The sequence below is a fragment of the Oenanthe melanoleuca genome, chromosome Z (genome assembly GCF_029582105.1).
Source record: "Oenanthe melanoleuca isolate GR-GAL-2019-014 chromosome Z, OMel1.0, whole genome shotgun sequence".
Taxonomy (NCBI): domain Eukaryota; kingdom Metazoa; phylum Chordata; class Aves; order Passeriformes; family Muscicapidae; genus Oenanthe; species Oenanthe melanoleuca.
Window position 1 is genome coordinate 60,596,322 of NC_079362.1, and position 27,153 is coordinate 60,623,474.

Here is a 27,153-nt window from a genome sequence, read left to right on the forward strand (position 1 = left end):
TAGAATTATAATCTTATATTATTATCTTTTTATAATAGAAACTTTTTACAGATATCAAGCAATACATTAAACCCAGTGTAGTTACCTGTCTCCAGCTATGCTTGCTTTTACAATCAGAACAAGGTCTGAAATGCATTTATTTTTGGCTCCACAATCTTTTGTAAAAGGAATCTGCAAAAATAATGTTTATTCCTAATTTTATTACATTATCAAATACTTTTAATGCATTATCTAATTTTATGTAAGACCTTCTGTTTAGTAATTAAAGAAGTCTTCCCTAACATTAACCAGTTAAACATGTCAATATCTTGTAAAATGAATGGGTAAAACATAAGCTTTCTCATCACTCCCATCTTAATGATTTGCCTAGGTTCTGCAAAGAGGCACTAACAGAAGTGTGAATGATTGTAGTCACCACCAAGATAAATGGGTAACACTCCTCTGCTCCATCTGCCTAAAACCTGACAATAAAACTGTTGGCAATTCTCTTCTATCTTCAGTCAGCTATGGACAGCTTTGAAACCCCAGAATGGTTCACAAGCACATTGGAGGAAGCTCTGCATTCTTGAATACTCATTTGGAAGAAAAAGCTCCTGGACAGGCTCAGTGACTCCCCCTCTCTAGCCAGTCTGTGGCAATAGTTTCAGTTCTTGTGTGGGCTATGATTTTTACCTTAAATATACTGGTTATTGATATAGAATCTTTCTGACTTACATATTCTGCTATTGAATTTGGCAAGTTGCTATCAAGAACAGGTCCACTCTCTGGATCAGAAAAATTGAATTCCAGCAAAACCTTTATGGAATCCTGAAAATCAGGTTTATCCTAGAACATAAGGAAAACAAAACTGCTGTTATTGAAATTCACTTTAGTATCTAAGGAGGTTACAAAGACCCAAAAAGGGCTGAGGTAAAATATATTTCTGTGACACTGTTGCCATTCTTGCTAGAGAATCATCTGAATGCATGCAGTTGATGATGAAACATTCAATGTGCCGGGCATTCCTTATAAATATTTGCCAAGGTTTTTGTGTGTCTTTTCACAAAATTTCACATAGCCTGAATATGCCCCACAGAATTTCATTAAAGAATATCTCAACTGTTGACTCACAGACTTTTCTAGTTGTGCTCAAAGGCTCAGTAAGATAAGCATCAGCAGTATCACCTTCTGTGAAGTCACTTAGGCCTGCTGTTTGGTGAAGAAAATGCTGGGTATCATTTGCCATTAGTTGCATTAAGAGACAACTGTGAAGTCACTAAACGTTTTAAATGTGGGCAGCTTATAGTATGCAACTCCATTCACTCCACACAGCTACAATCTGGGCACATCCATACTCACAGCTGCTAATCATGCTACTGTTTTGCAGTGAATAAATACCCTCTATTCCAAACCTAAAAGTTTATTTACTATATTTTATTAGGAGGAATTGCACTACTATGCAAACTGATATTCTGCCACATGCTCCTGCTGAGTTTTGAGTGCACCTAAACTGCTAACCATGACAGCTGCTTGGTTCCACCAAGTGAGGTAGGGTTTTCCTTAAGAAGACACAGAGATGTAGCTAAAATATTGTACATTTAAATAAATTGTTAATACATGTGTAAATAAATAACTCTAAGTTTTAAGCAAATTTTATGTACGCTTCTTAAGATTAATTCTGAACACAGATTTTTTTTTTTTTTTGTCCAATTTGCAATTAGTGGAATACATACTTGGGTTACTCTAGTGTCAACATGAGAAAAATACTTTAAATGATTTACTTGCCAACATGTAGAAGTTATGTTTTGTACATTCTGACCCTTTGATAGTTATATTTTTTTGCATTTTCCTCTCATGGGTTTCTGTGAACAAGCTTCGAGATATCTGTCTTTGTGCATCAAGGATAATCCAATACTGCAGACCTGCAAAGGAGATGGAGATCAATATTATGAAGTGTATCACGAAGCACTTTGCCTCTACACATTCTTTTTTCCCAAAATATTTTAGATGAACTTTGAATACTGAATTTAGAAAAGCTGAATTCCATTTTTAAATTAATAAATGCATGCGAGCTTAGGAGTTTTATAGCCTAAAGCTTCCACAGCTTAGTGCTTGTCTACTTACTGGATTCAAATACATCTTCTTTTGACTTTAGTCTGGTCTTAAAACAAATTGTGGCATCTATGCATATTGTTTTTCTTATATTTATCTGACAATTTTGTTGTTGAATATTGATGCTTTTAGGTACAAACTGCATGGAAACATTTACTTCAGCCACATCACGAGACCTTAAAAAAACCACAAAGAAAGTGCTTGGAAATAAGAGCAACAACTTTTTCAAACTTAAGAATGAACTTACAAAATATGCAACATTCAGCATTCAGATACAGACACAGAATCACAGATTCATGCAATCGTTTAGATTGGAAAAGCCTTTAAGATCATTTGAGTCCAACTGTCAGAAAGCTTACAGCTAAAAAGAAAAAATTCCTTAATGTTCTTTGGGAAATAATAGGAGCATAAAATCCACAATTGCAGTGAGATTTCTGTGGCACATGTTGATGGCACCATGCTGCAGTACAGTAGCAGACACAGCGTTGGCCATGCTGTGCCAATTAAGAGGCCATCTATTATTTCATGTTTTCTGTCTTGGCTGTGTCATGCTATAAAAACAACTGGCAGCTGCAATGCACTTCTCTAGCACATTTTCAGTCTGCATTTGCCTTTCTCCATTTAGGCAAATTACTGCATGCTTGTTTACTGCCATCACAGAGAGAATCCATCATACAGAAAACAAAAAAACGAGCAACAAAAAGAGGAGGCAAAGAAATGTTCTTAGCAGCCAAAACCTATAAAGCACTAGAGCATTTTTTAAAGCTCAACTGTCACTCAGGAGGGAAAGCCCCTGAAGAACTGTGGACAAGAGCAACATGATGGTCTAGAAGAGCGATTAACTATATATCCTATACCTAGTACCAGTAAGAGGAATTACTGAGGAAAGTCACAGATTTCTCCACAGTGCTGCACTTGTTTCAGAAAAGATACCAGGTGAAATATTTCCAAAAGCATTTAAGCAATTCTACAGAGCCAGATCCATTTTACAAGAGACTGAAGGCCCAGACCTATCACTGAAAGTATCAAACATAAACATAATATTATACATAAAGTGTATAATAGGAGGATAGCAAGCCATCTCTTAGGTTATGAGTAGACAAACAGGGCTAATATTTGCACCCAGTTTGTTTCACTTTAAATGTCCTTTGCCCCTGCAATGCATTCCTGTCTCATCTCTTGGTCTGATTCAGTTCCCTTTTGGCCATGAGATGCAGCATGTCAGTGTACTAAACCAGCAAAAAATTTAGCTGGTGAAGAAACCTTCTTCAAAATTGTAGTCTCAGCAATGCAGTGAAGGGCATCACACTGTGTTTACACATGGAACATTTAGAAAGAAACTAGTAGGTGAAGTTCAGAAGAAGCTGGGACCTTGAGGATGGTAGCAAGCCTTGACTCACCTACCAGGTGAGTTAGGTGGAACAGCAGGACAGGGAAAGCAAGGAGCTGGGTTTGCAATTTCTTTACCAGAGACAGAAGTAGTTTCAGTTGAGCTTTAGAAATGAGGGATTAAATGCCACATTGTTAATTTGTCTTTTCCCTTAAAAATCATATTGCTCCCTACTAGATCTGAATCATACTCTTATATACAAAAAAAAAAAAAAAAATGACTGTTAAGCAGAGGGCTTAGTTTAATTTTACAGACTTTCTGTAGGGAGTCAAACTGCAGTTTTCCTATTAAGGAATAAAATCCATTTTCTTAGTAGGCCCTTTACATTTGAACCTGTTCTTGATATTGTTAATAAAATAACATGCAATATACTGTGAAAAAGAGAGAAATTCAGTTTTTTTCCTGTTTTACTTAGTGCCACAAGTGGAATCAGTTTCTCTTTTGAAGGTGGTCTAGAAGGACAAGTTCTTCATTCTAGCCTAGCAAGACTTCTAAAACATTCCTGTATTTATAAGGGTATACATTAAGTTTTATGCTCATTCCTCCAGAGAGGTGTGAAAAGATGAATATTTGCAATCAGTGTCAAAACATGAGATGAAATCATAACTTCACAAAATCCAAAGAGTCATGAATGCAAGTTACACTGGTATTCAAGTAAAAGTTTTTTTGTCCTGACAGTTGCTGTGAGTCTCCATACCAGAAGAGGGCAGCCCCACCAAGGCCTCCGATGGTAACATCAATCAGCCCGTCATCGTTTAAATCCATTTCTCCGTGCACAGACTGGCCAAAAAATTTCACTTTTTCCCCGTCTCCACCTGATGCAATACGCTGTGAAATGTGTAAAGAGGTTAATGCAGTGCTCTTTGAAGGGTTTTTTAACAGTCAAGATGCATTTGATGCAGTGAGATGAGGTTTAGGCTCTTTAACTATATTAAATTTTCATTACAATACTCCTAAAACAGTTACCATGGTGATGAACACACTATAAATTTTCAGATTGCAAAATATGTGCTTTTCCAGCTATTCAGAGTATGTCAGAAGGTTTCTAATAAAAGCAAGTGAGTATTCTCTTTAACAATATTAAGACTGAGATTCAGTTAAATCAGTATGAGTTTTGAAGTATGAAGCAATTTAAAAAAGAAGCTGCTACAACTGGCCAAGTCGCAGTTTCATCCTGTGTTGGGAAGACAGGTTTATAAACATCATATACGTTAGAGCAGCCGGCCGCCTGCGGAGTTTTACTTCCTACCTGCGAATACTTTTTACTGATTGCTTTGCCACGGCCGTGATAGATGTACACAGCGCCCCGGTGGTCATCCTCCAAGGGAGAGCCGATCACCACGTCGTTGTACCCGTCCAGGTTGAGGTCCTTCACCGCGGCGATCGCCGTCCCGAAGCGCGCGCCGCACGGCTCGTTCCTGGGCACGCTGCAGGTGTCCTGTTTCAGAGCTGAGCAGCACGCTTGCTTTATGGGTTCAAGACTCATCTGATACTCAAACTTTGTCTGCGGAAGAGCACATTTAGAGTTTGTGAATTTCCACCAACGTTTCAGCAGTGAAGACTTTTGAGAGATCCCGTCCAGAAGACAAATGGATGAATTAAACAGAACAATTACAAACTATTCCTAGTGATTACATGCTCCATAGAAACTGTGATCCTAAAACCATAACTCAAGTGCTCTTTCTGAGCAGCTTGTGGCAATAACATTCTTTCTCCTTCTCTTTCTGCCTCTAGATGCTTCTGCATATTTCTCAAAATTAGAGGTTCAAAGGAAAGCACAGTATCATAACAATATTTGGATGCTATTATAAGTAAATCACTTCATTCTTTAGGCAGTGTAAAAAGTTTTTCTAAAGGCATTCTCTTGATCTGAGAAGTTAGCCAAGTTTCTAATGAAACACAGATGGCAATAATGTTATTCCAGAACAAAAGACAGCATTTCTTTTACACAGACTGAATTTTGCCCCCAATAGACACATACACTGTGGCCTAACATACATATTCTGATTCGGTGTGTATTCTGGACCAAAAATACACAGACACTAGGGCATGTAATTAATCTTTCCCATGAATTCCATGTAAGAAGTAAGCAGTAGCAAGCAAATACTGCATCTTCTTTATTTGGAGCTGGATAACAGCATACACAGGAAAAAACAGATTTCAAACCCCACGCTACTGGAGGACATGGAATACTTGTTTTCCCACCAATCCTATTCACCAGCAATTTGTTGTTGGCAACATGCATGTAGAGACTGTAAGAATTCCTTTTCAAAAATATCCAGTCTCTCCAGGTTCTTTACTTGAAATAGGATTTTAGGAAATCATAATTGCTAAGAAATATTTTTAGATGTCATAACAGTACATGAGGAAAGGGAAGTTTCAGGGAAGGGAAGGGAAGTTTCAGGGAAGTTTCAGGGAAGTTTCAGGGAAGGGAAGTTTCAGGGCAGGGCAGGGCAGGGCAGGGCAGGGCAGGGCAGGGCAGGGCAGGGCAGGGAAGTTTCAGGGAAGGGAAGTTTCAGGGAAGTTTCAGGGAAGTTTCAGGGAAGGGAAGTTTCAGGGAAGTTTCAGGGAAGTTTCAGGGAAGGGAAGGGAAGGGAAGTTTCAGGGAAGGGAAGTTTCAGGGAAGGGAAGTTTCAGGGAAGGGAAGTTTCAGGGAAGTTTCAGGGAAGTTTCAGGGAAGTTTCAGGGAAGTTTCAGGGAAGGGAAGGGAAGTTTCAGGGAAGGGAAGGGAAGGGAAGGGAAGTTTCAGGGAAGGGAAGTTTCAGGGAAGTTTCAGGGAAGTTTCAGGGAAGTTTCAGGGAAGTTTCAGGGAAGTTTCAGGGAAGTTTCAGGGAAGTTTCAGGGAAGTTTCAGGGAAGGGAAGGGAAGGGAAGGGAAGGGAAGTTTCAGGGAAGGGAAGTTTCAGGGAAGTTTCAGGGAAGTTTCAGGGAAGTTTCAGGGAAGTTTCAGGGAAGTTTCAGGGAAGGGAAGGGAAGGGAAGGGAAGGGAAGGGAAGGGAAGGGAAGGGAAGGGAAGGGAAGGGAAGGGAAGGGAAGGGAAGGGAAGGGAAGGGAAGGGAAGGGAAGGGAAGTTTCAGGGAAGGGAAGGGAAGGGAAGGGAAGGGAAGGGAAGGGAAGGGAAGGGAAGGGAAGGGAAGGGAAGGGAAGGGAAGGGAAGGGAAGGGAAGGGAAGGGAAGGGAAGGGAAGGGAAGGGAAGGGAAGTTTCAGGGAAGGGAAGTTTCAGGGAAGGGAAGGGAAGTTTCAGGGAAGTTTCAGGGAAGGGAAGTTTCAGGGAAGTTTCAGGGAAGTTTCAGGGAAGTTTCAGGGAAGTTTCAGGGAAGGGAAGTTTCAGGGAAGGGAAGGGAAGTTTCAGGGAAGTTTCAGGGAAGGGAAGGGAAGTTTCAGGGAAGGGAAGTTTCAGGGAAGGGAAGTTTCAGGGAAGGGAAGGGAAGTTTCAGGGAAGGGAAGTTTCAGGGAAGGGAAGGGAAGTTTCAGGGAAGGGAAGTTTCAGGGAAGTTTCAGGGAAGTTTCAGGGAAGTTTCAGGGAAGTTTCAGGGAAGGGAAGTTTCAGGGAAGGGAAGTTTCAGGGAAGGGAAGTTTCAGGGAAGGGAAGTTTCAGGGAAGGGAAGGGAAGTTTCAGGGAAGGGAAGTTTCAGGGAAGGGAAGTTTCAGGGAAGGGAAGTTTCAGGGAAGGGAAGTTTCAGGGAAGGGAAGTTTCAGGGAAGGGAAGTTTCAGGGAAGTTTCAGGGAAGGGAAGTTTCAGGGAAGGGAAGTTTCAGGGAAGGGAAGGGAAGGGAAGTTTCAGGGAAGGGAAGGGAAGGGAAGGGAAGTTTCAGGGAAGGGAAGGGAAGTTTCAGGGAAGGGAAGTTTCAGGGAAGGGAAGGGAAGGGAAGGGAAGGGAAGGGAAGGGAAGGGAAGGGAAGGGAAGGGAAGGGAAGGGAAGGGAAGGGAAGGGAAGGGAAGGGAAGGGAAGGGAAGGGAAGGGAAGGGAAGGGAAGGGAAGGGAAGGGAAGGGAAGGGAAGGGAAGGGAAGGGAAGGGAAGGGAAGGGAAGGGAAGGGAAGTTTCAGGGAAGGGAAGTTTCAGGGAAGGGAAGTTTCAGGGAAGGGAAGGGAAGTTTCAGGGAAGGGAAGGGAAGTTTCAGGGAAGTTTCAGGGAAGTTTCAGGGAAGGGAAGGGAAGGGAAGGGAAGGGAAGGGAAGGGAAGGGAAGGGAAGGGAAGGGAAGGGAAGGGAAGGGAAGGGAAGGGAAGGGAAGGGAAGGGAAGGGAAGGGAAGGGAAGGGAAGGGAAGGGAAGGGAAGGGAAGGGAAGGGAAGGGAAGGGAAGGGAAGGGAAGGGAAGGGAAGGGAAGGGAAGGGAAGGGAAGGGAAGGGAAGGGAAGGGAAGGGAAGGGAAGGGAAGTTTCAGGGAAGGGAAGTTTCAGGGAAGTTTCAGGGAAGTTTCAGGGAAGTTTCAGGGAAGTTTCAGGGAAGGGAAGGGAAGGGAAGGGAAGTTTCAGGGAAGTTTCAGGGAAGTTTCAGGGAAGTTTCAGGGAAGGGAAGGGAAGGGAAGGGAAGGGAAGGGAAGGGAAGGGAAGGGAAGGGAAGGGAAGGGAAGGGAAGGGAAGGGAAGGGAAGGGAAGGGAAGGGAAGGGAAGGGAAGGGAAGGGAAGGGAAGGGAAGGGAAGGGAAGGGAAGGGAAGGGAAGGGAAGGGAAGGGAAGGGAAGGGAAGGGAAGGGAAGGGAAGGGAAGGGAAGGGAAGGGAAGGGAAGGGAAGGGAAGGGAAGGGAAGGGAAGGGAAGGGAAGTTTCAGGGAAGGGAAGTTTCAGGGAAGTTTCAGGGAAGTTTCAGGGAAGGGAAGGGAAGGGAAGGGAAGGGAAGGGAAGTTTCAGGGAAGTTTCAGGGAAGTTTCAGGGAAGTTTCAGGGAAGTTTCAGGGAAGTTTCAGGGAAGTTTCAGGGAAGTTTCAGGGAAGTTTCAGGGAAGTTTCAGGGAAGTTTCAGGGAAGTTTCAGGGAAGGGAAGGGAAGGGAAGGGAAGGGAAGGGAAGGGAAGGGAAGGGAAGGGAAGGGAAGGGAAGGGAAGGGAAGGGAAGGGAAGGGAAGGGAAGGGAAGGGAAGGGAAGGGAAGGGAAGGGAAGGGAAGGGAAGGGAAGGGAAGGGAAGGGAAGGGAAGGGAAGGGAAGGGAAGGGAAGGGAAGGGAAGGGAAGGGAAGGGAAGGGAAGGGAAGGGAAGGGAAGGGAAGGGAAGGGAAGGGAAGGGAAGGGAAGGGAAGGGAAGGGAAGGGAAGGGAAGGGAAGGGAAGGGAAGGGAAGGGAAGGGGAAGGGAAGGGAAGGGAAGGGAAGGGAAGGGAAGGGAAGGGAAGGGAAGGGAAGGGAAGGGAAGAAGTATACACAGGCATTGGATGAAGAGACCTAGCAAATTAATAAAGTGAGTGTAATTAGAGTGGTCTAATCCTCAATCTAGTCAGATATTTAAGAGCTGTTGGCTGTATGGGATTTAGCTGTAGGTTGCTAAACAAATCACAAGGATACTGGAGATGACACTCTTAGGGTGGATGAGCCTTATCAATCCAAGAAAGGAAAAAAAAAAAGGTTGTAGAAAAGTAATTCTATATATTTGTATCTATGCCAAACTTCAGCTTATAGGATAGGATATAGTACTTATCTACATAATACACTCCATTCTCAAACAAGAGTTTGAGAATGAAGTTTAAAATTAAGCTGCATTATAATCTCAGTTGTCAAAATCATTTTCTCTTATTTTCAACAGGTCATCTTCCTCAGTTCAAATTACTCTATTTCTTTTAAATAAGGATAAGAAGTCAGTAAAGAGAATGCTCTATTCCTGTTCAATAAAAATCATCACCTTACCTTGTTCAGACTATAAACATAGACCTTCCCTTGCTCCTCCTTCTCAGTTCCCATATACATAGGAGCTCCAACAAGAAGGAGGTCTGTAAATGAGTCCCTATCAATGTCAACTGTGGTTATAACACCCCCAAAGTATGAGCCAATCTGTAGGAAAACATAAAGTATACATCAGAGACAGAGTCAGCAACATCATGCTGCATTTCCTTATCAGAGACCAACTTCTTGCTTGCAACTATGACAAATATTAACAACTAGGTAGAAATTTTCTCTACTAGCTAGATTTTTTGGTCTGTCTTTGAAACTTGCTTTTAGTTTTAGCATTTCTTGTCTGATTTTTTTATTAACAACTGGGTCATTCAACTTTCAACTCTTCTGAGCCTGAAAGTATAAATGGGTGCTTTCTACCCACTGTGGGGAGTAGGACCTCTTAAGACAGTACTGGAATAAGAGTATCTTGGGGAAGCTAGTTTTCTCTCCAAAAAACAAGTAAAAATCTTGGACAAAAGCTCTGAGAAAGCCCAGTGCAGACATTTGCCAAAATTCTTAAGCTATTATTTTGAGAGGACAAAATTTACATGAAGAGATGGATACATTCCTAGGCCAGGTACAAACTGTAAGATTTATCTCATTACATTCACTTCACAGATAAGTAAGATACCCTGTATTTCCTTTAAACTTAACAGGAGAAGCAGCCTCTTCTAATCCAAGATATATCTCTTCTCTTTAAGTAGTCCAGATATCTCAAACCTTAAAATTTACAGAATCACAGAATGGGTCAGGCTGGAAGGGCCCACAGTGGGTCATCTGGTCCAACCTTCCTGCTCAAGCAAGGTCATCCTGGGGCACAGAATTGTATCCAGATGATTCTGGAATATCTCCAGGGAGGGAGACTCAAAACCTCCCTGGACAATCCACTCCAGTCCATGGTCACCCACACAGTAAAGCATTTCTTCCCCATGTTCAGGTGGAACTTCCTGTGCATCAGTTTCTGCCCCTTGCCTCTTGCCCTGTTGCTCAGCACCTCTGAGCAGAGCCTGGTCCATGCTCTGACCCCTCCCAGCAGGCACTGACAGACAGTGATGGAGTGACCTCTCAATCATCTCTTCTCAGGGGTGAACAGGCCCAGTTCCCTAATATCTACTTTAGTTCATTGACTCTAAAATGTTTGTTTGATTGATTGACTGATGGACTGATTGATTAGCTGAGTTGCAGACATCAGGTTTAGATTAAAATTAGGCAACCTGAATGTTCCTGAGAGAAGCTGATACGTCAGCCTGGGGAGATGAGAATAGGCAGGTCTCCCAGTTCCCATAAACAAAATATTATCTTAATAATACCATCCTTAATTATGCAATTACATGGGGATTTTTCCTCCTACAGCAATAGCTCTCAGTGAGCCACTCAGTGTAACATGCAACTATTCAAAACCTCAGTCTATCCCAGAAGATGCCCTTGCACAGAACCCTCCTTGTCAAAACTCTTCACTGCCAGTGAAATGCTCTTCCACTCAGCAGACAGAAAAAAACTGCATATACAGAGACAGCAACACCAATTTTGACATTGGTGAAGATTTAACACTCAAAGACAAATTTTCCATTGATCTACTGTACAGCCTACTTTGTATTACTAATTACACCACAGGATCTGACTTATTCTTCCTTCTGATCTTACAACTCCTAGTTACATGTGCTCCTCAAATGAGTTCTCATTTGAAATATTTCTTATTTCTTCTGTTATATTCCTTTTGTATGCTAATTGTTAAATGCATACGTACTTGTTCTCCATTTAATCTCTGAATCACTTGCACCTCTTTTCCTTCCATCTTATAAATGATAACTTGGCCAGTGTGATTGTATCGTGGCTGTCCTGCTATGTACAGCACACCTCCAGGTGTCAGTACTGAATTCACAGTATATCCTAGGAAGCAGAAAGAAATCAAAATGCAATACACACAGAATGCATCAGAAATACTTGCTATGATACAGAGCCTTTGTAAGGTTTATTCCACAACTAAATGTTTAGCCCCAATAGCAGTTAATTAAAAAGGTAATTTTTTTGTTTACAGTCTCTGAGTGAGGAGCACCACTGAGTTATTAAACCTGTTCCCAGGCTGGTGAGCCTTGTCCACTTTGCCATTCTCACACAGTGTAAGGAATAACTCATGAACAGCTGGTTGAAAAGCTCTTTCAAAGAACAGCTGTCACTGGCCCATTGTCAAACTCATGGAGTCTTCAAAAAGTGATTCTGGGGGCATCTTGAACCTACCTCTCTTTTGTTAATATTAACAACAGTTTAACAACTTTAGTGAAGGAAGACTTAAAAAAATTGCATTGAAATAAAAACTGTGAATGAGTTGCAAGTATTATGGGAGGATACAATCTTAATTCGAAAATTACCAAACTGGACAGGTAATAAAAGGTAACAGCTAAAGGCATATGGCAATGAAGAAAGTGTACTTAGGGAAAAACAATAAAATATTCTAGCTTTGATTCTTTGTCAATGGAAGTATGACTTAAATGAGAAAACAGAGCAAACAGAACCATGAAGTATAGAAAGCAAACCACAGAGGACAGAGCAAGGAAATTAAAGCTTTTTGGTAGAAAAATAACCCGCCAGTATGCAGAACATTATTATAAAAAAAGAGATGTTTGTCTTGTTGTTTTTTTCCATTGAGTGACGAAAACAGCCTATTTTTAAGTAAATATTTGAGCTTAATATTGTATAAGACTTTTTAACTACCAAGGCATAGAAAAACTTAATAAGAGTACTAGAGGAATCTGTGACATCTTCTTTGAACAGACTAAATACCTCTGCTGGGAAAGTCTAGATATACTTTGGCCTATGTTTGGACTCATTTTCTAGTTGTAGGAGTTGTTATTTATTTTTTTAACACAACCTGAAAATGAGAGAGTAGACTTGCTCCCAGGTTCCTGGAATATAAAATATTCTGATAAGATACTTTTTTTGAATGAGTTTTGAGAGAGGTCTTGTATTATTTGTTGTAAAGTGTTGCAAGGTGGGCTATTTCTCTTACCTAGGTAGGCTGCAAGAGGTTCATTCCTTTCTGCACGCCTGTCACGAAAGGTGTCATTAGTTGGCATTGAAATACCACTGTCCTTCACCATGAGCACTGTGCCATTCCAGTCATATGCTCCAACTGCTCCGAGCATGATCCAGTCCTTAAGGAGAGTAAAACAAAAAGCTTGTTCTCTACGTGAATCATCTTTTCTCTATGTGAATCATTTTTAGACATCCGTGGTTCAGGATGCTGAACCATTGGATAATGCTTCCTGCATAGTCACACAGTTAACCTTGCTTCTCCTGTTGTGGCACAGATCCTTCAATCATAGGGTCATAGAAAGGCTTGAGTACAAATGTCCTAAATCATCCAGTTCCAACCCTCATTGCCATGGGCAGGGGTGCCACCAACTAGACTAGTTTGTTCAGAGTCCCATTCAACATGTGTTTGAACACCTCCAGGGTGGAGCATCCACAGCTTCTCTGGACAACCTGTTCCAGTGCCTTACTTTGCTCCATATAAAGAATTTCTTCCTAACATCTAATCTAATCTAATTCCCCCTTGTCCTATTCCTAGCTACCCATGTAAAAAGACATTCTCCTTCCTATTTATAAGCCCCCTTTAAATACTAGAAGGCTGCTCTAAGGTTTCCCTGGAGACTTCTCTTCCTCAAGCTGAATAACCCCATCTCTCTCAGCCTGTCTTCATAGGGCAGGTGCATTGGCCCTCTGGTCATCTTTATGGCCCTGTTCTGGAACTATTGAGTTAAAACATTGCTCCTTGTTCTGTCACTAAAGGTTCTGGTAAAAAGTTTCTCTCAATCTTTCTTAACATATTTCTAGGCTGTTTTCCTGATAGAAAGTGCTATGGGAACATTAAGTTTAGAACTCATGTGAAGCTCTCTCAAGATTTTGTTGCTCATACATGGTCTTTATGTACATTTTACAAAAAAGGTAACTGGATTACAGACACTCCAAAACTTCCAACAGCAAAGAGGACTATGCAAAGAAACCTGAAACACTTATTCCAAATTCATAGAATCACCAGCAAAAATCTATTTTGTAAAATAACCTGTATTTTCAAACAGCTTCTTTACCTGAGAATAATGAGCACTGAAACCAGCTTGAGACATTTCCATTTCAAAAGAGGAGGCCTGCTGGTCTGTTGTTGCTATTAAAAAGAAAAATTAAGTTTCAAAAATAAATTTCTTCCAATCTGAAAAAATGACTGAAGAGTGTTGTGAGAATGATCATATAATAGTAAAGAACAGCATAATTAACTAATCTATTTAGTGAATCTAGTTTACAATAGATTTTTATAATAAACACAGAAATGAAGACCCATGTTGAATGCTCCTATTAAGTACGGGAATTTCCATTTTAAGATCATGTCTCAGAACTTGTCCAACACAGTTTCTGGGCTAAAACTGACCAGATTTGAACTCAAGCTGATGGTAAGTATGCTTGGAATGTTTGATTAATATGGTTAAGCCATTTTCCACTTGAGCTAAGTGAACAATAAAACGCCAGCCATGTAACTCTGGCCTTGTATTCAAGCAACTGAAGTTTTGTAGGCAGCTGGAGGAACTTTAAATGAAAAACACTTGATGTTTGTATGAACCTTTGCAAAAACAACATAGGAAAATCTCTACTGTCCAAGATTCATAACCCTCAGCAAAGTGCTTGGGAATGACAATCCTGTCCAGACAACCACATGAAGATCTGATTCTCTTAAATTACTTTGCATAAAAAAAGTACCAGGTGATTTTGTACTAGGTTCAGTATCTTTTCAGGTAGTCATATGCTTGTTATTAAACTTTGATGGGCTGTTTTTCTCCCAGATAAACTTGAAATATCAACAGGGAAGAAAAAGTTCTGCCTTTCCTCTACTTAAAAAAAAGATAAGCAGCCCTTAATGTTTAAGGACTATTTTGACACTCTAAGTGGCCCAGTAAGGGAATTATATTCTGCATGTTGATTCTTCTTTGAGAGCAAGATAACAGGTAGTAGAGGCAAGCTATGAAATCTGCTCTGATGCTGGTCCAGGAAGAGTTCACAATTTGCTACCAGCTGAGTGCTCCAGCAAACCTTCAACTGTGTGAATGAAACTGAGCCATAGCAAGCCATGGTTGCATGAATTTCAGCATCTGGACTATTAAATAATATAGAACTTTTGATACTCAGCAGCTGCTCCCTGGGACATGATGGCTTTCCTAATTGTCACAATTTGCAGCCAAGTCGTAGGACAGAGACATGATCTAAAAGATTGTGTTCAACACACAAACAAAGACTATCATGTTTCACAAGATGTAGCTGCTCTGCTGTGTCTGAAAAGGTTATTTTTAGGCATAAAACTCTTAACTCTGCACATCTACTGATAAACATTATTTTCATGCAGTAAAGGATGCTCCTTAATGAGCTGAGAAAGTCAGGATTCTCACAGCCTGAGCAGAGGACAAAGCTCGTACTGTTGGTGTCTGCAGCTCAAAATACTACTTAGATAATGGCCCTTAGCCTAACTTTCCATTCAGTTTTAAACTGCCAAGCATCTTACAAAGGATATTTTATGAAAAAACATTTGTGCCTGCCTACGGGTTGGATAAAACATAAAATTGCTGTTAAAAGCAATGTCCATGCCATGAGACACAGAGGCATATGAAAAAGATTATGTGTAAAAATCCACTGGCTGTCAAGGAGGAGTTTTTGTTGGATTTGATTTTTCAAACCTCTCTCAATTTTTTTTTAAATTTTTTAAAGAACCAAAATAAAAATAAGAAATCCAAGAAGAAAAATCAAATGTACTACTACACTAGCAAGAAGCAATTTAGATTCAGAATTTAAAGAGATTCAGATATTAAATTTCAACAACCAAGGTTCTTGTGATGCACTGAAACCACTATATACAGATCTATTTATTATTATATCCAATATAGATATATATATTATTATATCCAATAAACTGGGTTGAAAGATGCATGGTACAGAATTAATCTGCCTGTTTCTACCACCAGAAGAATGCATGCATGGACACAGTTGTCAATCACGACTAAAAGATTTTGGTTTAGGACAGGAAACTCTGCCTGAAGAATCAGAATAAATTGATTTAGTCAGCACTATACAGCTCCAACCCGCTGGAGCAGCTGGACCTTTCTATGTCTTGACAAAAAAAGCTAAAATCCCATTTTTGTTTCTATTCTGATTCTCTTGAAGATTACATGATTTCTGGGACTTAGGTGGAGGAGGAGACATTCATGTCTCATATTGCAGGTGTCTTGTATAGAAATCTTAGTCCATCTCTGAGCTCCTACAGAAAATCTGCAAACCAAGAAGCCTTTTGGCAGTAATGAAATTAATTACCTTACCAGAAACTCTTACATCCTTCTGACCAGAAAGTCTTACATCCTTCACCTGTTGTCACATCAATTAACTTCTTACTCTATATTAATTACAGCTAACAGATGTAACTAACATTTTATTCTGACAATGAAATGCAAATATTTTTCTCACTTTTTAAAAGTATAAAGGACAAACTGAAGACCAAGTGTTTCTGTTTGAACAACTATATTCCCACTGAAACTGTATTCTTCCTAGTACACAGTGGCTTAAGAAAAGAGCACTCTATCCAATGAATTCTGAAGTACTCAATGACACTGAGCAGGCTAAACTTTGAGCTTTAGAGAGATCAGATTCTGCTCAAATTAATTTGTTGCAAAGCTGAGGAAACCAAATAATCCAGAATGTAAAAAAAGAACATATAAATTATATTTTAATAAACTGTTTATTGCTGAAGATTTTAGTAGAGGTGAAAACATTAATATTTGATCAAACTAAATAATACACTGAATAAACCTCCAATCTAAATTTGTCTGAGAAATACAACTCCAATGTAAAAAAATTTGAAAATACTCTCTCAATTTTGTACATTCAAGTCAGTATTTTCTTTTGTTCTAGCTATAAACTACACTATTCTAGCTACTTGGAGAGTTGAAGTGTTGAAAAAAATAGTCCAAATAGAAAGATGTTTTCTTTGTATTACATGAAACTCTTCAGAGTTGGCCAGTATAATTTATAACTAATAAACTCTGTCTCCTGTTACCAGCAGTGCACTTGAAACAAACAGTGGTTGGACAGTGTTGTCTTGTTTGGATGGAGAATGTAAGCAGATATTATGAGAATAACTTTTCTGTGCTACAATCTGAATACTGTGAACCTTCCCAAAGGAAAATTTTATTTTGTTAACTCCATACAGCAAGTCCATGCTAACTTGTATTGCAAAGTAATATGCTGTAATTAATAAATAACCAAAAAGAGACCCTAAACATTTAGGCAGAAAAACAGATGATCATGGGTTAACTGGGGTATGATCTGACAATGTTTTTAAGAGATGGCAATTCCTGTTTATTGCATTAAAACAGTTTTGGTTACTTATCCTTTTAGGCTGTTGTCTCCACAGGCTCTAACTCCTGTGAATATAGTCACATTGGTATCTACTATTTTGATGTCTATTATAAAGTATTTTTATAACCAGCATGGAAGAAATAATTGCATAATAAATTTTAAGCAGCACAAAGCATTTCAAAGGAAGGTATAAACAGGTGTTCTTCTATTTATTTCAGTTGTAATACAGGCATAAAGTAAAATTTAAAATAATGTCATACCTTCCAGGGCAAATATTCTCTCTCCAAGTGCCTCAACAATGGTGTAAAGAGCTAATTCATCTGAGACATTGAAAAAATGCTTTTCAGTAGGCTTACTGGCAATTGATTTTATTTCCTCTACAAATTTCTCAGTACTTAAATTTCCTCTGCTGTAGCTGCCAAGAATCTAAAAAGAAGAAGAAGGAAAAAAAAAAAAAACCAACAAGAAAACAAAACAGAAGTCAAGCATACCATTCACAGACTGTTTAAAAAGATATCATTGAGGTGGGTTGTCAGAGAATGGTGGAAAATTGTATCTAACCTTCTGTTAAAACCTCACTCAAATTGATTTGAAAACATTCTTTCTCAAGCAGAACAGAACTGCATGACAGCTCAGTTGTTTTTTTTTAAAATACCATTTGACAGGAAACAAAGCAATGGTATTGTGTGATTTCTGCTATCCTCAACTTTAATTTTCACCCCTCCTTCACAAAATTTTAATAATCTATTCTCTAATTTATTGAAGTAGGCCACAATTTAGGAAAAAACCAACAAAACACTTCCCAACCCAGAGTACAATTCCACTGGCTTCTGCATAACCACCAGCTCTTATCATAACATGCTATACATGCAATTAATGACAAGTTGATTAGGCATAGAATAGTCCTTCATTCTGTGAAGATTTTCCTTATAAATACATAAAAAACAACACTTGCATTCAGTGTCAACTTCAACAGCATACAAGAATTTAGATTTAGTTTGCAGTTTTAACAATACTGCTGTAACAATTCAGGATACACCTCAGGAAAAAAACACCTCAGTTCTCTAATTTCCAGACAAACATATATTTTTCACATGAAAAAGGGCTCTGTAGACTAAACTTGATTTGAGAGGGAGACAAAAAACAAGTTCCTATGCTCTAGCATGTCAGTCCACTGGAGAAATTCAGATTTGGTTCTAAACAGGGATTTAAATGCCATAAATTGTTGCAGTCAAGGACAACTTTTTCTTTACTTATCTCTAATTTTATGAAGAAAACCATTGCAAATCTTTGTTTAAATTAAGTATAACATCATTCTTAAAGCTTTATGGTTTTGTACCATCTTATTTTACCAAACAATAAGCTAGCAAAACAAAGAAAAATATCAATGAAGAGGCAACAAACCAATGACCCTTCAAAATTAACAGCAGTAAATAGAAGACTTGTGTATAAAAGAATATGCTAATATAGTGGAGTATTAACATCAAATTCGTGACTAATGCTTTCATGTTCCTTGATATGGGTTAACCTCTATTCTCATTCAGCTACTGTTTGATTAACATGAAAATTACAGCTGCAGACTGCAAGCATACAATACAGACATAATGAACACGTATTTTTTTATGGTTTACATTTGTTTTTTTGCTTAAATAGGTAATACTTCTGTAGAAGTTGCTTAGAATTGTATTAGTCCACTTTGCTCAGTGTTGCTTTTAACAAAAAGAATTTAATACAAAACTGTCCCTCAAACTCTTCCTCCTTTTTCCTCAAGCAGACACACACCTGTCATCACCCAGAAGACAGATAAATTGCTTTTATTATATGCTATAAAATCAGAAAGCAAATTTTACATGTTTTTTTCAGCTTTTTCCTCTCTGAAATAATTATATTTCCATAAAGATTCTATGAAATGAACTTCTGAAACTGAAATTGCATCTAGAAGATGAAACATGCTTTTAAGATTCTGAATTTTCCCATTAAATTTCACTTACAGCAATAGCAAATCTCTGAATGTTTTCATCTTCACAATCATCAATCACTTTTTGTACTCCTCTTCGTGCACCGTGAGCCTCAGTAAAAGCTTCTTCCCTAAAGGGACCATAAAGAGTTTTGGAGAAATGCAATGTCAGCATTTAGGACATGCATCATATTTGCATAGCCAACCATAAACTAACAGATTTTATATTAACTAGGAAGCAGGAAATGGAGATTAATGTTAACCATGAACAAATACAAACAACTGCAATTGGAACTTACATGACAGTTCACAGCCAAAGTTTCACAAGTGTTCATTCATCATTCACTCACTTGAGAGCAATAGCAGAAAATATCAATCTGGATAGTGAAAAATTCTTCCCCTCTACAAATAAACTTCTGGCACTTTAAAACAGCTTTTGGCATCTTAAAAAAAGATCCAGCCAACACCCTCCCTTTCCAAAAACCCATGTAGAAAACCCTCACCTACTTCCACCTCACAGCAGCACTTCAAGTGGTCAAACTAATCACTCAGCTACCAGCACATCTATGTTAATTAACACTGGGTGTTGGGGTCGTGGCAGAAAGGTAAGTAGAGGGAGGTGGGGGCACCCATTGAATTCTACAGCTGCAGATGCACAAAGAGGCTCTGAGGTTTGGGCAGCTGTTCATCCAGAGGGTGGACAAGGCAAGGCAAGGCTGGATCAGGGCTCTGGAGGAGAAGGAAGGAAGCAGGGCTTCCTCTTTTCAGAAAAATACCACAGAATTCTAGGACTGGCCACATGAGTGAAAGCTGAAATTTACCACTGAAAATGGCCAAAGGGCGACGACTGTGAGAACAGAGGAAGCTTTTGCTGACAGTTTCTGTATATACAAGCCTGCAGCAGTTTGTGGTACTTGGGGGCTTTCTGAGCTAGATGTGGTTTCTGAATACTTGGCAATTCTCAACTGGCTCTGCTTTCATGAACTTGTTCAGACTCCTCAAGCTTCTCCTTCTATCTCAGGAAAACCTTAATATGTAAGATTCAACTGTACATTAGATCAACAAAACTTTGGTCAGATAATCAAACTGTTCATCAGAAGGATGCTGCATATTTCACTAAATGATTGTTTGCAAAGAGTGAATGCAATCTTTTGTGGAATAAAAGCAGGCTATTGTGATGAAAAAAACAAACCTAGAAAAGAAAAAAGATACCAGGACAACATTGTACAGTTCAAAATTTTCTGAGGGATTTTACATTTACTGTCTGATCTATGAAACTCAGATTTCATTTTTTTCATTAAAAAAAAAAGCATTTCTAAATATTGCTATTCCTAGGTCTTTATACAGATCTTTATAAACAGGTCTTTAATCTCCCACTGATTGAGAGGCTTCAAATACTTAGGATATAAAATGTTTAGGCTTTCTCACAAGTGTGGGCTCAAATATTGTAACATTGAACTTCAGAACGAAACAAATTAACGTTAAAAACTCTATTTTTTGTTTTTCCCTTGAAAAATTTGATTTTCTTTATCACTCTACAAACACACTTCCTACCTGCTCTATGTGGACATCAGTCAGTCCTTTGCTTAGGCCTACAATCTTGCTCGATATCTATCATATTTTCCTAATTCTTCCATTCAGGAGACAGCTGCCTACGCAGTTCCTCTAGGTGCTGGATAGAGTCTGCTTATCCACCTTCCTCATAAATGGTGCTACTTAGCTAGAATGAGGTCAGATGTTTTTAACTCATAAACGAGGATGAGGCCCCTGCCTGTGCTTGTTTCTCTCCGTGTGCAGCATCCTGTGCCGTACCTGGCCGTGTCTATTCCCAAGGCTGTCATGGTTTGTGTGCCACCCCGCTGGCGGATTCTTGAGGCTGCAGCCATCACATCTTCTGTTGTGGAGTATGTATTCAGGAAAAATTCATGGACTACGGTCTGTCCATACTGAACAATTCCAACCTGAAACACACAGCTCATGTTTAAAATCAACTGCCCTTAAAGAAAACATCCCTGCTTCCTGCAGCAGCGCAGTGAATGTCTGTAATTACAGCCAGGAGAACAACTGAACTCTTTGTGTTTCCCTCAGGATGGAACACCTATATGAGTCTGAGCAAGACTAGCTAGATGACAGTCACATGAAACACTTTGAAGTTTCTAAATTGCTTTTGTTAAAAACTGGAATAAAGCCAAAAGCTGTCTCAAGTCCTTGGTTTTCCTGGTTTGAGGCAATCTGAATGGGAGCTCTGCTTTCCTCTAGGCCAACCAGACCAACCCCCAGCTCCTCAAAACTGTTTTCCTTGCAGCATACAAAGTCATGGCTCATTCACAACTCTCTTCTTTCCACTCAAATATAATATTCCTACATCCAATAGTTTATTTACCCTAAATTGAGCCTAGAAACAGGAAGACCCAATTACTCTTATCTTGATGAAGACAGCAGAGACAACCATGACAGGCACATTCCCCAGCAGGAGATAAGTCAAAGTGTCACCTGACAAGTACCAGAGGGTAAAACATGAAGGAAATGGTGGCTTTGGCATGGGGGAGGGTAAAGTTAAGCCTATAGATGACCTTAGCAGGATAAATCTTTGTGCAAAAGATCAACACATGGGATTGTGTAAAAACTACAAAATGCCTGAGGAAACTTGCTGCAAAACCAAGGGTGGCATAAAAAGACGAGCAATATTCTTAAATCTTAATTAATTTCTCCCATTCATCTCTGTCAGTTTTAATATTTTGGCAGGTTTCTGACAGCTTTTACTGGGAAGAAACCACACAATGTTCCATTAGCATATTTCAGTTTTACGTTACACATGGTAATTTATAGGTGTTATTTAGGATAATGCAGTATTATGTGGCACTTATGTCTCACTCATCTATTATTAAAAGCACTCTAGCATTAAGGTATTGAAGATCAATAAGACCTCTGGGATGTTTTTCCATCATATTACTTTAGAAGTGGCTTAGTATGTACTTTACAATAGCTTTACAGGGCTTTTTTTTTTAAGGTATTTTCATAGCCTCTCAGATTCTGCACAGTAGTTGTTTGCTTGTAGCAGAAGGGCTAGAATTGGATAAATATTTCACAGCAGATGACAATAAAATTATAATTATGAATTGCTAGTTACCTATGATTATGGGACTATAATTATAATAGCATGTGATAACAAAATCTATCCCACTGAATTCCCGTATCTTTTTGAACAGACAGTCAAATCTGGAAGAACTGATGTAAGCTCAAAGTCATGGCAAGTTGCTGCCTTTCAGATATTTCTCTCCCTCTTCCATCTGCAGCAGAGAGAATGCAGAGGCTGCAGTGTTCCCATGAGCAGTGTGCTATTAACCCTGTGCAGTGCTTACAGCCAGCCAAGGCACATTCTGTATCATCACTCAGAGCACTCATGTGGCACTGAATAAATCAGATCCTGAAGATAAAATTTTTAACCTGTTCCCTCCAAGGCAACTATTTTGTGGAGTGCATCTAAAGTGACACACTGCATTTTCTGAATAGGATGCTGTTAGTCTTTTAAAAAACCTGTTGTGAATTGGTGATGAACAAGAGATTTGCATCATGCATGATTTTCTGGAGGAGGAGGAATGGCTTAAGAACTCCAGTGCCGTGCACTAGTTGTAGCCAGAGACTATAATATGCTGGGAAGCTGTTTGGTGTGGATTCATGGGTCCTTCTCTGCAGCTTCTGAAGTACCAATAACAAAATCATCCATTGACTGCTGCCAGTGAAAAGCATCTGCCAGTCCTTCACAATTCTAGAGACCCATGTTGGTGTTGTCATTTTCCTAAAAAAAGATTACAGCCTGACATTGAGTTGTATCATTTCCTGTTTGAAAGGAAACGTCCATGATCACAGCAAGTACACATTCTGAGCACTTCCTTCTCAGGAAGTGAATGGGAAGAACATCTGAGTCTGAAAACTGCACTGTGCAGCACAGCTCATAAATCAGGAAGGAAGGGGGGCATGTGGTTATCTTATGGGATACAATTGTCATGCACTACCCTTCCTTAGCATTGGCTTTGAAAACACTGATCACCACGTTCTACATATTACATGGCATCAAAGATGAACCATTCCTCAATAAAAGGTAACAAAAAGCCTCTGAGAAAATGCTAATAGGCTTCATGCTCCAGTCTCCTATAGGATCACAGAGTGATCACCTTGTAAAATTAGAGCTATATTCTATTAGGCAGCAATGAAGGTTTGAACTTTTGTAGCCTTTTCATCTTATGAAAAACTAAAAGTGGCACATCTACATGATGCAAATGTGCCTTTATGGGACTTCAGCAAGCCCCTAAGAATGATGCTTAGAGGCATCATCTGTTTTGATTTGCTTGTTTAATTTATATCTGGAAATGCAATAGTACTACACCGAAGGACATAATTCTGCTCTGCTCCAGAGAACCTATTATTTTTCCCAGCATTACTGACCATAATCTATTGAACATTCTTGTAATTCTTAAGTTTATGTTCCTTTCCCTAGCATTCCATGGCTTTTACATTACACAAGGGAATAATTCTTTAATTGTCCGCAGTTCCTGTGAAAAGTGCTGTACAAGAGAACAGGCAAGTGATGGACTGTTCTACTTTGGAACAAAGCAGTTCTCATGGCTACTATTTATTGTGGTCCTATAAATGAATACAGATCCTTATTTGGAAAGCACATTCTGACTTTCCCAATAAATTATTAAGCTAATCAATTCTGCAAAACACAACATCTAAAATGATGAAACAAAAGGAAAACCATTTATTACACAAAATCATATCAGGGTTTTCAGCACTGGGATGTGGAGAGAAATCAGAAGCATTTTTGGATGTACTGATACTTAATGAAAATAAAAGCAGAGAAGCTTGGGAAGCATTAATGGATATTATCTCTTTTCATAAGAGATCTTTTTAAAGACATCTGAACTGAAAAAAAAAATTTCTCTCACATTTTGGTTACTTCAAGACACAAGTTAGTTGTAAACTCTTGCCAAAACCTTTCTTCATTCCTAATCTTTGCAATACCTCTTAAGTACACTTCTGTTCTTCAGAAGAAAAAACTAATGGCAAGATATGACATGGCATAACTTATCAGTGTACTGACACAGTCCCTTTGGAGACACAGTAGGGTACAGGCCAAATATCTGTAACTGCCTATGTCATATGTTAGTGTAAAAATAGAAACAGTCCAAAGATTTCTGAAGGCCTTTCCAGCATAATGTTAAAGCTAGAACTGAACTCATTCAAGTATCCTGCTTTCTCATTTGAGAGAAATCAACACAAAGTTACTCATTTGTGAATGATTACAAACCCTACTCCTCTGTATTAAAAAAATAATTATCTCCACAAGAGTTAAAAATGAGATAAAAAGGCCAAGAGAAGTATTTTGATTTTGTTCCTATTATTTTCTATTTCTACATAATTCCTCTTTCCATTTTTCTATCATTACTTTCCATTTGCTTCCTTTATCCTGAAACTCAAGATATGCAGCTTAATCATTAGTATGGTGCTGTGGATTATCTGGATAAGAGAAAGATGAAGGGAATTTAAAAAATACCCTAAAATTTGACCTTCTGCATGTGAAACTTCAGGCTTTCATTTTCAAATCTGCCAAACACGAGACAAACACTGAGCAATTTCTCTCAACTTGCTACAAGTTTAATGACCATTGTTCATGGAGGAGGTAAGGGGGAAAAAAAATCTGAAAAGCCTCTAAGAAAAACACAGTTTTGAACAAGTCACACCCAATCTGCTAAGGAGTTATTCTGTAATCACCTCATTCCTTTCCTGTGCAAAACAATCTCAAGCCAGTGAAAGTCCACTGATTTCTACATGGTCAGTAATAAAAAATCAAATTGGAAAAATCAATTTAAACAGACAAAAAGTAACCTATTGTTGCTATGCTTCACTTCTGGCCTCCCAGAGGAGAGGGGATAAATAAGCCTGCTCATTTGGCTCTCCTCTTCCCTATTGTATAGTCATTTAAACATTTTTTCTGAGAAAGCAGACTGTGGGTGGGGGACAGAGTATAAACTCATTGCTAACTTCAGATGCACCAGGGTTCCCAAGCAGGGGCTCAGAGGAGTGGAGAAAGATGAGATGTGTTCTGGGGAAGGAGGAAGGTAAGAGGGACTAAGAAAATTCCACTCAGCTTTTGTCATCCATTTCCAGTTTCTCAGCCTCCCTCCTCCTTACCCCATTCTTATCTCCCTCTCAAATGTTTCTGCTCTGTAACAACCAGATGCCAAAGCTGACGTCCTCAAGTGGATATGTGTATGTGTGAGAAGAGGGGTAGCTGTGCCAAACTGTGGGCACTAGGGATTTTGTAGGTGGAGAGGGGAGGCTGCTGGAGTGCAGTTCAGAGAGGGACCTTTTGTGCACAAGCTAAGCCACACAGACGAGGCAGTATTCCAAAACTGAACATAACAGAGGTGTGGCATTGTAAAAATTTAGGAGGTGCTGGGTGAAGAAGAGGAGTGAGGGTGCAGTAGAGCTGATTCCCCTGCACACCACTCCCATGCAGACCTTTGGGCAGAAGACAGCAGCCAATGCCCCTTACTGGGAAGTTCAGATTTAAGTATTTTTAAATGGTACATGTTTGAGTAATCATCTGTTTAAGAGAACAGAAGGAACTTTTTCCTTTCTGCACAAAGTGTTTTTCCTTCTTCCTCACAATATCTGAAGAAAAGGATATGATTGTGAAGCTGACAGTTTCTAAGTTATTTTATCAGCCAGTGTTCAGTATAGACAACAGAGGACCTGGGTGGTAACCTGAAAACTCCAATTAACATGGAAAATTATGGGGTAATGCTCTCTGCAGACAGACGTATCCTTTACATCTTCTCACAGTCTCCTTTGTGAAGGCAGGAGCTGAATGTTAGCAGCTAACCCAAAGTTGCAAAACTGCCTGTAGCATACAATTTATTACATAAGGTCCTGGAAAATCCTTGATTTTGGGAGGCAGAAAATAGAGAAAGGAAAGGAAGAAACAGTTTTTTCTCTTCTGTTAATAAAGTTTTTGTGTTAATATGTATCCCAGAGTCAGTGTTTCCCCCTTCCCAGAGTTCTTTTAGAACTGATATTTACATAATCTGTTCAGCAGCCTGTGGGACAGATGCCAGATCCTCAGGGGGGTAATTGGTCGTAGCTCCATTAATTCTGATGGAACTGCACTGATTTATAGCAGCTGGGAATTTGGCCCTCTCCACTTATTATACAAATGCAGCTTCTGCCATTAATAACATGCAGCTAAACAGCCACTTGTTAATTAGGATCTCAAGGTTTAAAGGCTGCATGCCCAATGTTCCACAGCACTAAGAGCACTGCTCCAACAAGCTCACAGTCAAAGGCTGTCCAAACCACGCATGTGTGCTTCAGAGGAGCAGAAATGACCTTTGTGCAACGAAGTACAAAGGAAGACAAGAAGGGGCTGTGGAGAGGAAGGAAGTGGGAAAGGACAGTGTTCAAGTAGCTTCACTTAATGCACTTAACTTTTGTCTCTAGGTTAGAAAGCTGGTTTCACCAGACTGCCTGAGCACTGGGGGGAGGGATAGTCTTCCTGACATTGCTGTTTGATGACTGAGTACTGACTTAGTTGTGGTTTCAGCTATTTTGCTTTAGTATCCTGCTGCTCTAAGTTCTTGGAATTGAAGATGTCCATAGATGACACTGTTATACCATTTCCTGTAAATTGTTTTTTCCCCTCAAATTAAAAAAAACATAAAATATCTGCCATGTTACCTGTGTTTGCTGAGGACCTATATCCATGTTTCTTAGGAGGCTGTTTAGAAAGTCTGTGACACTCTCCCATGGATAAATGCTGTTGGACCCATCAAGGACTATGACGATGTCCAACTGGGTTTTACACTCTGCAACATAAATTGCCACATAAGAATTGACAGTAACAAGGATCAAACTTATCTCACAGCTCCAGCTACTTTTGTCACTAGTAACAAATATATACCCTTCTGCAGTGGGGCTGACCTGACACACTCGATGCCAACTATCATTCTCCAACTTTTTCATTGTATTTCACACGGCTTGTGTTCTCTTTATCAGGAAGAGGTTTTCTTGTGAGCAGAAATTTAAGAATGGGAGAAGTTCACATAACTGATGTATTTACCAGTGATCCCCAATGTCAGTCTATTCTTCTACAATGTTTTCAAAGGACCAGGTCTTTTAACATTTGTATGTATATTACTAAGCTGAGTTTGTATTAGGTCTCAATATGCCATCATTATTTAAAAGGAGTCTTTTGGCCATAAGTTAAAAACATAAGCAACTATTTTTAGCAATTGTGTTTGGATGTTACATAGCACTGTAATGATTGTTTATACTGAGATAAATTCCAAAAGTAGGACGAATTTAGGTTATATACAGACAATGAAAACATTTACTTAACTTGGTAATGCTGGTAGCTAAGTTAAGCAGCTCATTTTTTTCAGTGTGCCTATGTGTATACATTTGTCTT

The 27,153-nt window shown here is 39.3% G+C and overlaps 1 protein-coding gene across 2 annotated transcripts in view; it reads right to left on the reverse strand.

Moving 5' to 3' along the window:
* Positions 1–27,153, reverse strand: part of ITGA1 (integrin subunit alpha 1) — a 75,626-nt gene that overhangs the window by 16,633 nt on the left and 31,840 nt on the right. For both annotated transcript variants that reach the window (XM_056514859.1, XM_056514858.1), the window contains 14 exons: positions 26,424–26,551; positions 20,496–20,644; positions 18,718–18,814; positions 16,987–17,152; positions 13,426–13,499; positions 12,345–12,489; positions 11,085–11,227; positions 9,311–9,454; positions 4,731–4,985; positions 4,179–4,309; positions 2,104–2,267; positions 1,765–1,901; positions 715–825; positions 86–171 (listed from right to left, as the gene is read on the reverse strand). In XM_056514859.1, coding sequence (XP_056370834.1) covers positions 86–171; positions 715–825; positions 1,765–1,901; positions 2,104–2,267; positions 4,179–4,309; positions 4,731–4,985; positions 9,311–9,454; positions 11,085–11,227; positions 12,345–12,489; positions 13,426–13,499; positions 16,987–17,152; positions 18,718–18,814; positions 20,496–20,644; positions 26,424–26,551 — 1,930 coding nt within the window. The remainder of the gene's footprint in view (positions 1–85; positions 172–714; positions 826–1,764; positions 1,902–2,103; positions 2,268–4,178; positions 4,310–4,730; positions 4,986–9,310; positions 9,455–11,084; positions 11,228–12,344; positions 12,490–13,425; positions 13,500–16,986; positions 17,153–18,717; positions 18,815–20,495; positions 20,645–26,423; positions 26,552–27,153) is intronic.